Below are 15,712 nucleotides of genomic sequence, written 5' to 3' on the forward strand. Positions count from 1 at the left end.
CTGGCATTGTGTGTTTGCGTGTTAGAAAATACTCGTGCATTGCTTGAACAAGGCTTACACTGTTTTTCTTACAATGTCTGTACAATATCTGTACTTGCTTCTGATGAATGTAGGTGTTCAACGTGCTTCCATCTTCTGGGTGGAGCTATTGGGTGCGAAAGCTCTATAAAATCTGCTTTATAAACATTATCATGTAAAGTGTCCTTTTGAGGTTCAAAAGCACGTTCCATTTTTATTGAACACAGGTATTCTGTATTGCAATGCCTACCTCATCTGCTTTTCACTGAACTGATAAAACACACATTTGTTATCAAAGATGGGATTCCATTATGGATTTAAGTAAAGAGGTGCCCCCTCCAAAAAAAACCCTTACAAAGTAGACAAGTACATGTTTAGTTATTTATCAGTGTTTAGAGAACACTGCCAAGATACTCCGCAGAGGTAGGCTTTTAAAATTAAGCCTCCCAAAGCTATGCTTGTCACTCTCAGCCAGCCTCAGGTACAAGCCTGCAGCTTGGTGCCCATACAGCAAGGAGCAGAAGCAAACCTGACATGTTGAGTATTTTTCTTCCTGATTTTAATTAGAACACATTTTCAGCTTTGGGAATCTGTTCACACTTAAGTGGGTTTTGTTGCTCTCCAGCACTGACCAACACTGGATGAAGACACTAATGTTGCCATTAGGATGCTGCCGCCTCTATAATTCTGCTCACCAAAAGAACTGTTTATGTGTTTCTTAATCCATTTCAGGCAAAGCCACAAAAGTTAATTTACAAACGTTAATTTGAAGACTCCTTAAAATAAGTTCACATCTACATTAATGGATTTTTTAAAAATAATCCATGGACCTTCATGTAACTACAGACCAGAGGCTTGTGCACACCTTTTCTCAGGCACTACTGAGGGAAGACTTCAGGGAAGTGATGTCTTACCTGAAGGTGTCGTTTGCAGATCCAGATCAGTCAGCGATGGCCAAAAGCATCTGAAGAGAATCTTTTTAAGAAAGGAAGAGAAGAAGGGTGTAAAAGAACCTTTAGTTGCCGCCTTCTGGAAAGTTATTCCTGCCCAGGCTTGTGTTTTCAACAGGAACAGCTATTCAGTGGAAGGCCCATGTGAGCTTTATGTCCCTTGAGATTCCAGCCATGTGCTTTCTTAAACATTCAGAGGATGCTGAGATTTTAAGAGGAATATTAGAGTCTAAACACCATCTAACTGCCATGAAGATTCAATATTAACCTTTTCTAGCCAGCTTATGTGTTCCAGTATGCAATGTGTGACTAAGCACCTTTAATAATTGTAGGTGAAATTGTGTAAGCGATCATGTTTTGTAGGGCTTAACTGCAGCTCACAGTCCCTGCTTTGCCACAGATAAGAAAATCAGATTTGTGAAATAGGCTCGTTTAGCAAGAAAATAGGGTTGGCATGTTGGTATTACTTGATTACTCTCCATTTTAAGTGTATTTAGGGCTGGGCAAAGTTTTCCGCAGATTGGGAACAGCACACGGTAACGGTGGCACATGTTCAACTTGTCCTATTCAGCCTAAAATTTTTCAGTCCTGAAACAGGCAGATTGAATATGCAAATGTAAAATCCAGTCCTGAACAGAAAGCCACCAAAAGGTCTGGTGTGAGAATTAGCTGTTGGGTGAGGACTCAGGGGAGGAGGAACTGATCTGTCACACCGTATCAAGGTGTGTTTGAGACTACATTGTCACATTAGCTTGCTTATTCTCTGCATTGAAACGGGTGTCAGCACGGATGGAAGGAGCCTAAACAACACAGTAGGGACAGCAAAACTCAAGTCTGACCTAGCTTCCTCTGCAGCCAGTAGGAATTCTCTTTGCTATACTTGCACAGAAGAGACAAAGGTATATGGTTGTAACACCATTCCCATTTTGATCAATGAGAATTTTATGACCTTCTCTAAACCTAGATTATTGTGCCTACATGCATCATAAATAACTAATATGATATTTGGAAATGGAATGTTTTTCCATTCCACTGACCTCTGGACGAGAACAGGACCTGACGAAGCTGCCAAAAGATCAGGACTCTGTTTGAAATTCCCCTTTGACCAAGATTACCTGTCAGTGCTTTTGCTCAGCAGTGGAAGTGTGGAAGGTGCAGGTGAAACATCTGTGAACCTGACAGGAATAAATAATAGTCATCCTTTCAGCGCCCCAGCTGAGATGAAGAACAGTGATGGAACTCCTGGGGATGTATTTACAAGGGAAGACAAACTGGCTGATGAATAGCAGTGTCCTCTGCTCACTTTTCTGCTAAGGCAGTTTGTGTTCTGGAAGGTAAAGTACTTGTAACAATAAGTTAAAAATTTTCCAATTAAATTTTTAAAACTCATGGTTTTGGGATATACTTTAATATTCCATTATTTGTTTCATAGTTACAGAACACCCACCTGCTGCTAAGGACACCAAGTGGGTGCTTTCTAACAAAGGCCTCATGGCTCAGCGCAAGCACTAAAGCACTAAAGCACTGCTCACAGAAACAACAGCTCCAAGCTGCCCCATTCTGTGGAAATCAGGTGTTTCAGATGAATGAAATGAAACATAATGAAATGCACTATGGTAGCTGTAGGAAGCAGGTAGATAATATGGGTTTTAAAATCTATTTGTCAGTGATTTTCAAGACAGCTGGACCAAAAAGTGCATCTGAAAATTTAGTAGGCACCTCCTTGTCTGTTAACATGGCTAAATGTAAATACCTTAGAATATACGTCCCCCCGTCAATTGAGAAGCACGGGGGAAAAAAAACCCTGATCGTTTTTAATATCTGACTCATCCTTTAAAGATTTCTTCAAATGACAGTACGTAGGAGGGTAACAAGTAATGGAGAAGAGCAATGCATTGGTACTCGAGCAAGACAAAACTGATCCTACCTAGCTAAAGGAAGATACCCAGTAGGTGTCTTAAATACAGGTTCCCCATTCGAGGTAATCCAAGAATAAAGGCATGAGTATAATAAATAAGGAAGGCAGTCCAGAGCAGAGGATTTCAGGGATGTCCAGAAACCTCCACTATTTTAGATCACATGCTTAGCCTACGAAGCTCAACCAAAATGCATTTTTCTTTGTCTTTCTTCTTTTTCCAGTGTTGTTTTACTGTTTCTTTCTAAAATTAGTTAAAGTCACATGCTGGGTAAGCAGCAGTTATTAGATCCTTATCACAAAGATTGTCCATAACCATGAGGAAAGAACAAGTGACCATCCACCCTCTCACAATCTTCCACTTCTGAGTCTTCTCATGCTGATCCCTTGTTAGAAATGTCTCAGGGGAGGGGAAAATGTGTAATTTTCCCTTTATAGGAGGGAGAATCAATGGCACTAGCGATAGCAAGTATGTAATTTACTGCTGCCTATTGAAAGGTTGTCAGAGAATCATTAACCTTGGTAGGTAAGTAGATGGGGAACAAAGGAACAAGTGTTTCTGTGTCACACCTCCTTGGTGGCTTGTGACCCATTAGATGAGGCACCAATCTAGAGAGATATATCAGAAACATTAGCTGGGGATTAGAGATAAAACACAGGGGTAAATTCATGCCAATCGCGAACAGGTATGAGGGCAGCATGTTTCCACTGGATTTCCAGACAGCTTGATCCATTGCTCTGAGAACCAGGTATTGCACTGTCTCAAAGGGGTTTTTAACACTCTTTTTAGTGGCAAAGATATAGATGTTAGTGACAACACAGCTCAACTTGATCTGAATTTATCCCAGAATCTCGGTCTGTCTGAAAACAGTGGTCCTCAGCCATCCTCTGCAGACACTCAGGTTTTTCTCAGTGGCAGTATGCATTCAGGGTTCTCAATGCCCAAACCTACAATAAATGGAGACTTGATGACTGAAAACTTAATTGCCTGATTTTAATGCCAAAAGGAGCAACATTGCACTCTGGAGATGATTAGTCCAGTCGTTTTCCATATAAGCTCATTAAATTTCTGTGTTTGAAGTTACCTGAAGCCACAGTGGCATTTCGGAAGTGGAAGCACTATGGAAAACTGTATCTGGATCATGCTTTTATGACAAGACAGTAGCCTTGAATAGCCTTGAAAACAGTTCTAATTTATGAAATTTGTTATAATCTAAGAATAGGAAATACAGTTTTTTTCTCCTGGATCTGCAGAAAGCACCATGGAATTACTGTGGTACTAGCTGTGAATTATTGTCACATTAAGCTAGTTTCATGCCATGACTTTAAGTTAGTTTCATGAATTGGTCCTTTGTTATTTAGGAGGCCGGCATGGGAAGCACTGGGGCTGCCATGCTCACCTGTATTTTACTGTGGCAGTTTGGAAGTCAGCACTCCAGCCAGCCATAAAGGGTGGCAATTTCCATGCTTACAAACCTAATTTTTCATCAGAACTGTCTAGATCTAGACTCAAGTATCAGTCCCAGCTCTAGACAAGGTCGCCAAAAAGCCAGCAGCAATCAGCTGTTCTGATGTGGTTAGATCAGTGCACATGTATTTATGGCATAAAGAGATAATAAAAGTACATATTGAGACAAGAGAGCTTTGAAATGGCTGTGGCCTTCACCCTGTGTGAAGTATATTTCCTGTGGGACAGCAATATGAAAAAAGGTTGAGACAGTTGAGACAGATAAAACAAGCTGGTTTATGGCAGCACAGATGGAAGTTGCTAGTTTTATTGTAACTGGACAAGATAGGCATTTGGTCCAGAATGGTTCACCATTCCCTTTTTCTCTCTGCTACTCATAAGTAACCCCCTCCTGAACCCTTTGTTTCTGTGGCACAGAAAGCTTCTGAGAGATGTGCAGCCCTTGCTGGAGAACTGACCTTTCTAAGGCACCACCTGCTGCTTCACAAACTATTCCAGCATGGGCGTACTTCACCTAAAGCAGCAATGCCAGCAAGCACCAACGTGACAGAGAGCAAGAGAAGCCAGAGAAGCTACTGAAAGATGCCAGGAGGGGAGAGGGCAGCTGAGCTCAGACTGTAGGATACCCCTGCAGTGAGTCCAGTGGTGCTGTACCCAGTTGGGCAAGCTCTTTAAAGGCTGGCCAGGCCGGTCATTCCCAGTGCTGGAACTGCTGCGTGTGGAGGCAGGCTGGCTGGATGTGCCAGCACTTCCGACAGGATGCAACAAGGGACCAAACTTTGCAGCATCTGTGGATGCCACCAAGAGCAAAACCAAGCTACAGAGTGTGAATGCAATCCCTGCTGGATTTCTGCAAGGAGCAGCTGCTGACTCCCACACAAGACTTGGCACCGTGGGACTCAAACGTACATGGAGTGCAGTCAGACTGTGCAGGCTGCAAGCCAACACCGCGTCTAGAGGAACTGCACGGCCTATTTCAGAAACACATCTCTTGGAGTTTGAAACTCCTTAGTCTCCCGCAGAACAAAGAGGTCTCAGAAAGCATGATGGTCAGGAATGTCTCCTTCAAACACTGCATTTGTCTGGTGTCTTAGTCAGCAACTTGGAGATGAAAATGCAGTGCACAGTTCGGAAGAACGGGCTTTAGCAAAGTTCTCATAGGTCCATTTAAAAGTGTGCGAACTCCATGGCATGCATGCAGGAAAGGCTAAGCATGGAGAAGGAGAGTGGAAACTTGTTTTTGGGTAAAGAATCAAGGCTTTCACCAGGCTTTTGAGAAGAACTGGACAATGAGCAGATGTGATCTGTGTGGTGTATGCAGCCAGCATGAAAGCTTCTTCTGTCACTACTGCAAAGGCAGAAGACACCTCTCCTTCCTCAAGTAATGCCCTGCCTGGCACTCACTGCACGGGATGAACATGAAACTCATTGTGCAGAAAACCCTGGTGCTACATTATGCTTTCCACAAAACACACTCAAGTATTACTGGCTACAAACTTCATTCCTCTTTGCTGAAGTGCAGCTCTGTCTTCCTCAGCATAGGAGAATAAATTGGTCTTGCTTTTGTTGAAGTCCAGTCGCAAAAATAACTTGGAACAGCCTGGGCAATCTCTGGCCAAAACAGAATCGTTGGGGTGTTAGAGAAAAAAATGCCTTCAATGAAAGCAAGTTCTTGTACAACAAAACCAGTGCCCCGATAAAACACGTGTTGCCCAAAGCTCATCATAAAACCAGAACTAATTCAAGCCTGCAAGTACAAATGCAAACAAATACCAGCTACTGCCACCTGAAAGCTTTTAGGTCATCAAAACATTGCATACCCTGGCCCTTTAGATGACAAATTAACCAGTCAGTGCTATTCATGTCATTAATGGTATGATACCAAAGTTATTCTACTAGGTTTCTTTTGAAGGGTATTAAATGTTGAAATAGTTGCTAAATATCTTTTGAAACTGTTCTGTATATCAAAGGTATAATTTCACTTTAAAACATGAGTACTTAGGGGAAGGAGCTTAAGCTCCCTTATTTGGTTCACAAACTTTGCTCCAGCCGATGGAACCTAAAGAACCTCCTCACATGAATCTCATATGTGGAAACACAGTGAATAATTGGGTTTATGGAAGTTGCTCCTCTGCATTGGAATGCTTGGAACATGAAATAGAACGAATTTTATTTTATATTGGACCATTTTTTGGTGCCAGTTTAGATTCTGAAATAATTCTTTGTATCTTAATCAAAACTAATGTATTTTGTCTGCTCCACAGGTTGATGCAGAAGGAACACAGGAGGAGGTTTTTCTGGACATCTGCAAGACCATTGACTCTTTTCTGAACAAGGAAGAGGCGGCGTTTTGTTATCCCACAGAAGCACAGTAACGGTGTGTTCGCAGCCTCACTCACAGGCACTTGACAGTCGTGACTAAAATGCTGTTTAAAGCAATACTGCTTTCTCGAGAGGTTGTCTGGATTTGTGCATGTGGTATGTTCTTTTAGGTGAAATCTTTTCTCCTCTGTTCTGACAGCACACTCAATGGAGTGGTCTGTGTGCTAACTCTAAGAACCGTATCTTGTTTTATTGGTCGTTTGCTCTTCACGGGTTAAAGGCAGCATGAACAGCAGCTCTGGTTTGTATCTCATTCATTTGATTGGAAATCAGACAGTGCCTGGCCACAGCGAGCTCCTCAATCACCTCACTCACCATTTAGCATATTAAGGTTGCTGCAACAGTATTAATTTTTGTGGTGTCACTTAGCTTGTTTTTGGGCTTCAGAGACTAAACTCTGTTCTCTGTTACACACAGCTGCGAGACAGCTGGAATCAGTCAACCTGGAAGTTAAAATAAACTATTCACATGCCCCCAGAACACTGTATTACAACAAGAAGCAGATAAATTAACTGAAGGTGAAGACACTATTAAATATTGTGGAAGCCTGTCAATCCATTACCATGGAGCAGACACCATTTCTGGGACAACTTGTCTTGTGCTGGGAATTGTAAGGTATTATAAATGGCAACTTCCCAGTTTTGTGAGCTGAGGTGAAAATGATGATTGTATTGTGTAGTTAAATGTGCAATCCAGTAATTACCCACATCAACAGCAGTTTTACTGTATTAAGTCTACATAAAAAGTTGACTATCAGCCAGAATGTATGAAGGTTCCTCTACATCTTACATGGGAAGTATTTCAAATGCAAAATTCAGATCATCATCTGTTGTCTTGTACTGGCATCGCCAAAACGGGGGGGAGGAGAGGGTATGAAAAGATAACAGAATAGGAAACCATCATGGCTGATTTGTTTCATTTTGCTTGCACCTTTAGTAAGCCATTTATCTGTAATATTTGCAAAGAAGTCTGTAATAGTCACATCGTATTTCCATTTGGTTAACCAAAGTATCGTGGTTTCTTTGCTATACTGATAGCTAAATAAAAGCTTGTTTGACATTCCTGTGAAGTAACTGCATCCTCTTACTGGACCTACTGGATGAACTCACAGCTGAAGTGGGCTGCATGACTGCTCTTACTGTCAATGTTGTACTTTATGCGGCAGATTTGTATTTTTGAAGTTACCTTTCTTGTAATGAAGACAATACAAATAAAACATGTACAAAAAGGAGGAGTAATGATTTGTTACAGTATACGTGGGTTTAATCCTTTTCAAAGCACAGTACATGACTTGAAAATAGCGCTCAAATCGGCATGCTTACAGAGTATGTCCTTTTTCCATTCAGGGCACATTCTTCTGGTTCCTTTCTCTTCCTTGGCATTTGCCCTGTAAATGCTAATTCAATTATTTGTGAGGGACTGACTTCATATCCTGGATGTTCCTTCTTTCCTGGGTCCTTTTATAGCCTATATTTTACCACTGATGCTCTAGAAGTGCTTCTCCAGCTCCACCAGTGCCATCAAGTGACCTGTAATGCCTGCAGTACAACAGCTTTAAGGAAGAGAATTTGAGGATGCATCAGCTGAAGAAGGCTGGTGTTTCTAAACCAAGCCTTGAAGCACCACCAGCTGCATGATGCACTGTTGCAGTATTTTGCCAAAAAAATAAAGTAAAATACTCTGTCTCAGAAACCAGGAAAACACTCTGGAGTTACCATGAAGTTGCAAATTCATCTGTGTAGGTGTTCTGGAGTATTTTTTATTACTTGTAATTACAATGTAAGTTAAAAAGTGTGGAGTACCATACTTGTGTGGGAGGGAGCACAGGCAGCATCAGTTGCTAATCCTCTTTTTTTTTTAAAAAAAAAAATCAAATTACAAAACATACAGTTTCAGTTTTAGTTTTTCTTTCTGCTTCTTCTGGTCTTTTCTATGGAAAAAACAAAAATTCCCATGCTTGATTGGGTGTATGTGCATTAGGTATTAGGTCTATTTGCGTATGTTCACTATGTATGCAAGAGAAATAGCTGTATATGCATGCATATGGAAATACAAATATTTATACATAGTCAATAAAAAGAGGACTTATTCAAGACACTTCTTTACTTGGGTGATTCAGACTTGAAATTCTCCTTCTGCTTCCAAACTCATTCGAATTACACCATGGCTTGTCCTTCTTCCCAAGCTATTCTAAATTGATGACTGAACATTTTCACTAATGCACTTTCATTGTTCTCATCCAACCATTTTTTCAAGGTATCAACAGAAAACAAGCATTTCCACAGATTCTCTCCTTGATAAAAACCGTCCCCAACTCTAGCCTCCTATGAACAGCATGAACGGTGTGGAAAGCACATGCTTTAGGTACTAGAGAGCCTCTCAGAGCAGGATCTTTTCCAACTGAAAACTAAAATACATCCTGTGAATTTCTGTGTTGTATTTTTTAAGGTTTACTAAATTTATCTAAACATATTAGATACGTGAGATATGTTTACATATGATACCTGCTCAGTGTCTTAGCGACTGTACTGTATTACCTTCTAAACAGATTAAATGCTTTGAATTATTTAAGCAAAAAATAACTACACCTAAAGGTATTGCAAAACTTAATTCTGATCAATTTATATTCAAAGTATTTAGATGCAGCCGGCCAATTATCCTTCTTATTGCCATCTCTTTAAGTCAAATTAGTTTATTCTCTAGCTCATTACTCTGAGTATTCAAGTTTCAAAGCAACTGGAAGTCTCTTACAGTTATAAAATAATCAAGTGTTTCTGAATCACAAGCTATACAGTTCCATAGAAAATATATTAACTAAAATATGTCACAATAATTACAAAGCTTCTCAGACAATGGCATACAGCGTCCCGAGGCCACTGAAATCTGGGGTTTCTGCCATCTGTAAAAGAACAGTCTGCGCGTAAGGTACGAGTAAAACTAGAACGCTAACGCTGCAAAGGCGAGGCGGGTGTTAGTAGGCGCTGAGCACCACCAGCTCCCAGCGAAATGAACAGCAGACGAGGGCACTGGGCATCTCGCAGGGCTGCACAGTGACTGTTTGGATGATGTATTAAAATGTCCTTTGAATGTTTTCCATCTTGATTAAAAAGTCGGAACTACACGGAAAGGAAGTCACAGCAAGCATTCTATATATAAACAGACTGTATCCACATAGTTTATTTCTCACAGTTCTCCTGACAATTGAACATTATTTAAGAACATACTGTATACACAGATAAGAAGAAACATACAAAATGTTTTAAATGATGCACAACAAAATCCAGCAGTATAAAAGAATGCATGTGAACCCTTGCTCACTGCTCAGGCTAAATTTAATCACTGTTTAAATAGTAATAAAAATACAATCTTTCATGGATCTTGTGCAGACTACAAAAGAGGAAAAATTATTACCATATATATGATTTATATTAGGCAGTTTTCTTTGATGAGTTGCACTAACAACTCCAAATACAGAGGCAGAAGGCTGTGTATTTTATTTTAAAGGAGTTAATGTTGAGTATTAGAGACTTTACACAGTTACTACCACTGGCACTTTTCACCATATTTTGTACACATCACATGATCATCTTATATAACATTACATTTAAAAAATATATCTGAGTGACAATTTTATAACATTCACACACCATGAGCTGGTTAAGGAAGCAATGCCACAGTTGCCCCCTGTAGTGCTTCACTGTTGGTAAATAGAGTTTGTTGTGGTTTAAAAAAAATAAAATAAAAAAACCCAACCAAAATTAAAAGAAACTGGAAGTTGATGTGATTAAGCAGCTCCAATTTAATAAAGGCCTGTAACCAACCACCGCCGAGACAGTGAGCAGTTTTTAGAGTACATCCTAGAAGCAAACACTGTCATTGGTTAAAACCTTGCCTAAAGAAGTCAGTTACTGTGCTGAAAACTATTTCACAACAAAACTGCAAGCTACTAAACTGTTTTTATATAAATACTTCATCTCCTCTGGATCTCATTATAACCAAGTTCTTCAAAGCCTTTGGAATTTACTCTATCTTTAATGTGTGCTCTCATTTCTGGCTCACCCTTTTGTATGTTTTTCTTTTGTGTTTAGATTCACCACCTAAAAATGACTAACGTGGTGAAAGAAAACTCTCCCAGTGAAACCTTCTGCACACTAGGAATGTTCAGCTGCTGTTCAGTGATCTAGAACCATGACAGCTCAAAGCTGTAGTTTGACAAGTACACCCAGGAAGCTGTCATGCTGTGAGCGACATTTCAGGGAAAGCAGAGTCTTTCCAAAATGTGCACAGAACTAACAATGGTGCCATTGTTATTTTTCAAAGAGGATAGTAAGCCCAAGATGGTAGATCTGCTTCCCATGTCATCTATTTGCTGGAAAGTAGTTTGGGTCAAGATAATTGTAACTGGTGCCCTGGGACATGCAGTAGTCTCTGTCTAAAAATGTCTCTGCTCTGTAAATAGGTTCTAACTGATGATCTTCCTTATGAATCTCTGTTTCATGCAGACTGCAAGGGAAAGAAAAAGATAACAGTTTAAAAGTCAATAATTTTCCTTATCTTTAACTTTCAGAAACAGTGATAACATTAACAGATTCATACCAAATTTGATTACAATTAATTCATAAAGTGTAATTTCCCCTGCTATTCAACAGTCTCAAACCTGTCCGCTGTATTAAGAAAGAAAAATTTATACATCCAGAATATGTTACAAAATGTGTCTCCCACAAATATGGGCAAAAGCATCTTCCACTTTACCCAACACACGATATGTGTCTATGCTGGAGCAAAGATTTCCAACATACATAGCAATTAAGCCACATAAAAAGATTCAAGTTAATTACAAACAAGTAAGAAGCATTTGCTGCTCACCAGTCAGAACAAGAATCACAGAAATCCAAGGACATTTCTTGAGGGCAGTCTTGGCAGTGCCACCGAACACCCTGGATAGGTTCAATTCCGCAGTTATCGCACTGTGAAGCAAATGGAAGAGCACTGAAGAAACAGCAACTGTAACCACTTACATTACTAACAGTGCACACCAATACACCATATAGGAAGACCAGTATGTAGGTCAGTTACTGCTAGCCCACACAGCTGAATTCCCCTCACCACAGACTATGTTTTGGATAAAGAAGTTCTCCCCATACTCTAGCAGAGGCCCTCCAGAGCCCTGAGGTTTGATGAATTTTTCTCTTGCTTTGTGTTCCACTCCCCAAATGCTCCATGTTGACATTATTCTCCTGCTCAACAGAAGCAGACCTGGTCCTGCCTGCAGTCACTGCTTATTCTCATGTGGTTGTAAAAACTGCTGTGACACAGCATATGAACGTGATGCTTCTGTAGCTTATGTCCAACCGTAGGAAATGTCTAACTATAGATCCACTTCCCATGGCAGAAAAAAGCAGTAGGACTAGACCAGTATTGCTTGCTGGGAGCCTGCTGATGGGCTGCCCATCAGGACACGACAGGTCATACTGATGCCCTTTCAGACTTGGGAAATATAACAACACATTATAGGTGGGCTGGAACAAAAAGCCAGGTGGCTGGGAAGGAAGCAGGAGAACATGTTCAGGGAAGGGAACAGAAGTCTAAAACTAAAGCTGAGCAAGAAGGCGAGAACTAATCCCCCAAGATGAATTGGGGACAACACAACAGCAGCGAAGTGCAAGAAAAGTGTGGCATGAAAAGGAGGAAACAAAACACAAACAAAACATCAAGACTGGTTGGAAAATTCATGAGATGATAGAGAATAGGGACAGAAACGCAAGAGTATTTGATTAAATTAAAAAAAAAAAAAAGGAAACCTGGGAAATGGAGGCAAGGGAACTCTTCACCTCTGAAGAGGTGCTGCAGAGACAGGACTGAAAATGTGGGAAATCTCCCTGTGCTCCCTTAGCTCATCCTCCTCCAGAACCTGAAGTTCTCCCACAGCATCTGTAAAACCCACCTGCACAAAGCTCATTCCAGGCCACTCAGGGTTACAAACACCTTACAAACAGATCTGTTTGTAAGGGGATACAGCTGCATCCCTTCCTTCCACAGATGGCTTTCAGAGTTTGAGGGCTGATAATGAGGGACTAAGCACACTCAGAACTGTTGTCTGAAAACATCAACTTCAGAATAATGCTAAATACTTGAAATAAAAAACAAAACCAGCTGGTTCCAGTTATCTCAATTTGAGAACCAAGACAGTGGAAACCCTTGACCTTAATTTCTGTGCTCCAGCTTCCCTTTCCCCATGAAACAGAAATAATACCATGCCTTTCGTTTCCTACGGAAAAAAAAAAATATTTGCAAAGTGATATTGCAACAATGAAAGCCATAAAAAGCCCACAAGGGATTCAATAATTCATTATTCAAAGTAAAGTTTGAATAATGTGTAGCAAATGAGGCTGAAGGCCACGCAGAACCAAGTGTTCTGAATGTCTGCTCATTAGGTGATCTGCATCCAGCCCCTGGACTGAGCAAGGCAGCACTCCTGAGGGAAAACAGCATATAATTATGTAATTTCATAGCTTACTATAATGCGTAATAAAATCAAATTCAGATTGCAAAGAAACTTCTCAAAATTTGACTGCTTACACTGCATAATGCCAATTTACTTTTCAGAGTTTTAGCAAAGCAACTAGTTTGTCACTCAGGAGTCTGATCTCCCTTAAAACTTCACTCTTTTAATCTGCCTAAATCAAAAAACAAAATTGCAAAAATAAAGAGCACCTTGGTGGTCTAACAACATGATTAAGTCTGTCAATATCAACTGACAAAGCTGTCTTAATTTTCCAGTCATTCTGATCTGAAATTTAAACTAACTTTGCATTCTTATATAAATGGATATTAACAAAAATAATCTTGCTGCATAACACTAGACCAGCTGAAGAACCTGTTCTGACACAGCAACCAGTTTCACAGAAAATCCCTTGCAAACTAGAAAATACACTGTAAAGAATGCTTTTTCTTTCATGCAGCCTATTAATGGTTGATACTGGGACAGCATGTTATTTTAACTTAACATTTATTTTCTTCGTTTCACATAACCATTTTTTCGTGTCCTTGCTTCAACTTCTGCAAGTTATTACTTGATAGAACTGGGAAGTTGCTACAAAACAAACAAATTATTAATCTATTACTGTTCTCATTCAAAATCTCTGTCCCTCCTTTGGCCTCAGCTGGAGGCAAAATGATAATCAGAGAATTACCATCAATGAATCATTGTCAAAACAGAGTGTGGTGTCAAATCAAATTCTTTAATGATTTAACACAGCTCTAGAGTTGTGTTTTTATAACAGAAATGAGGGAAAGACAGCACGCTTATCCATTTCCATACCGTATCAGCATGGAAATTCAGTGAAACCTGAGCTATGAGAAAAAGGGAGTTTTATTAAAAAATATGAGGAAAAGCAGACACAGTGAACAAGAACCAAGGAACCAAACATGCTATATTAAACAAAGCCTTTTTAGGAAATCTAAACCATGTTATCTTTGAAAAAATTTACTGAGTAGCAGAAGAACATCTCTTGAACTCACCTTGAATCCCACATGCTGCACAAATCCACTTTCTGCATGCATCTGCTGGAGTTTCTGTTTCTTCAATTTTTTAAATTCTAACAGTTCTTTGTATTCAGGTAACTCTCGATATGTTATTGGAATACTCTCTTCATCCTGTTCATGGTTAAAGAAAAATGAGAAACATTCTTTACTTTAAGACTGTAATAACTAGTAAGACATATATTCAATAAATCCCTATGTATAATTAATAACCTTTGAGAAAATGCTGGCAATATATCCTAACTAAGAAATCTATTGGGCAATTATTTTTTTAAACCTAGCACAAAACAGCACATATAGCTAATTTACACTTTATTTTGTATGATTTATACTTTATTATTTGCATTAAAACAAAGACTGCATTATCCTACAAACAAGCTGATTCTGGTGAAGAGCTCAGCCGTAGTAAAGGAGAGAGCAGTGCCTCACTAATTCCAGGTTTTTTTTCTCATTAGATGAGATGATTAGATGCCTAACTGCAATTTGCATATGATCGACTTGTCCATACATACATTGTGGGTGAAATGGCAGATGTAGTAGAAGTCTTAGCTTTTGTTTATTTTAGTTTAAAATGCTTGACAACAGATATTACACTCGAGAACAGGAATTTCAGGTCAGTTTTATCAAAATTAATTTTTCTTTCTTTTTACTATTCTGTGGAATAATATTAATTTAAGGATAGTTACAATCACTGTTCTCATGTACCTTCCAAGATGTGAAAATATTAAAAACAAATGACACCCAAAAACTTTTTACAGTTTAAAGAATTTTTACACAAACTCAGGTTTTTAAAAAGATCCATAAATCAAGTCAATACCAAGCATCCATTACATGTATTTTTTTATTTTACGACAGTCAATCTCAACAACATTAACTTCTCACCTTTACCTGTAAGAATAAAAAGTGACAAGAAGCATCATTCCATGACTGGAAGTGTGTGAGTTTCAGTTATCCAACTCCTTCATCCCTTTACTTCAATGCTTTCTCTTAACAGCTTAAGAAAATAGATGGCTATTTTTGCTAAATCATGAAAAATTTTGTCTCCTAACTATCTGGGATGTACAACTTTGCCAGAGATTTACAACGGATGGTTCTCTCTTTTAAAAGAAACATGCCATTTCTGTTTTTTCTCATGCATTTTTCTTCAACAAAGTTTGAAGACCTCAATGTTAGAAGGCAGAAGCTTTCGTTCTAATTCAGATGCCCATTTCAAGATGGCTATTTAATTGTAGCAACTGTACTTGGTAGATGCCAGCTGTTTTCAAAGATGACAAGTCTTTATGGATGTAGAGCAGTTTGCAGATCCTATACCGATAGGAATGTTCCATTATGGAAAACAACTACAAGACAGTAATCAATAATTTCAACTTTAAGTATCTTTGATGATTAAAGAATCTGTATTATTTGGTAAGTTCATTAGAGGAAATGAGGGAAAGA

General features: G+C 39.3%; 2 protein-coding genes across 2 annotated transcripts in view; one reads left to right on the forward strand and one right to left on the reverse strand.

Annotated features, from left to right (window-relative positions):
- LOC104406476 (adenylate kinase isoenzyme 5-like) overlaps positions 1 to 6,726 on the forward strand; it is a gene marked incomplete at its 5' end in the record, with an annotated part of 23,178 nt that extends 16,452 nt beyond the window's left edge. Inside the window, one exon of the mRNA XM_010015453.1 lies at positions 6,616 to 6,726. Coding sequence (XP_010013755.1) covers positions 6,616 to 6,726 — 111 coding nt within the window. The remainder of the gene's footprint in view (positions 1 to 6,615) is intronic.
- Positions 6,727 to 9,643: 2,917 nt separating this feature from the next.
- Positions 9,644 to 15,712, reverse strand: part of ZZZ3 (zinc finger, ZZ-type containing 3) — a 33,760-nt gene continuing 27,691 nt past the window's right edge. Inside the window, exons 9-11 of the mRNA XM_010015452.1 lie at positions 14,255 to 14,389; positions 11,600 to 11,700; positions 9,644 to 11,236 (exon numbers count right to left, since the gene is read on the reverse strand). Coding sequence (XP_010013754.1) covers positions 11,092 to 11,236; positions 11,600 to 11,700; positions 14,255 to 14,389 — 381 coding nt within the window. The 3' untranslated portion in view covers positions 9,644 to 11,091. The remainder of the gene's footprint in view (positions 11,237 to 11,599; positions 11,701 to 14,254; positions 14,390 to 15,712) is intronic.

Source organism: Nestor notabilis, unplaced genomic scaffold (genome assembly GCF_000696875.1).
Source record: "Nestor notabilis isolate BGI_N333 unplaced genomic scaffold, ASM69687v1 scaffold7295, whole genome shotgun sequence".
Lineage (NCBI taxonomy): Eukaryota > Metazoa > Chordata > Aves > Psittaciformes > Psittacidae > Nestor > Nestor notabilis.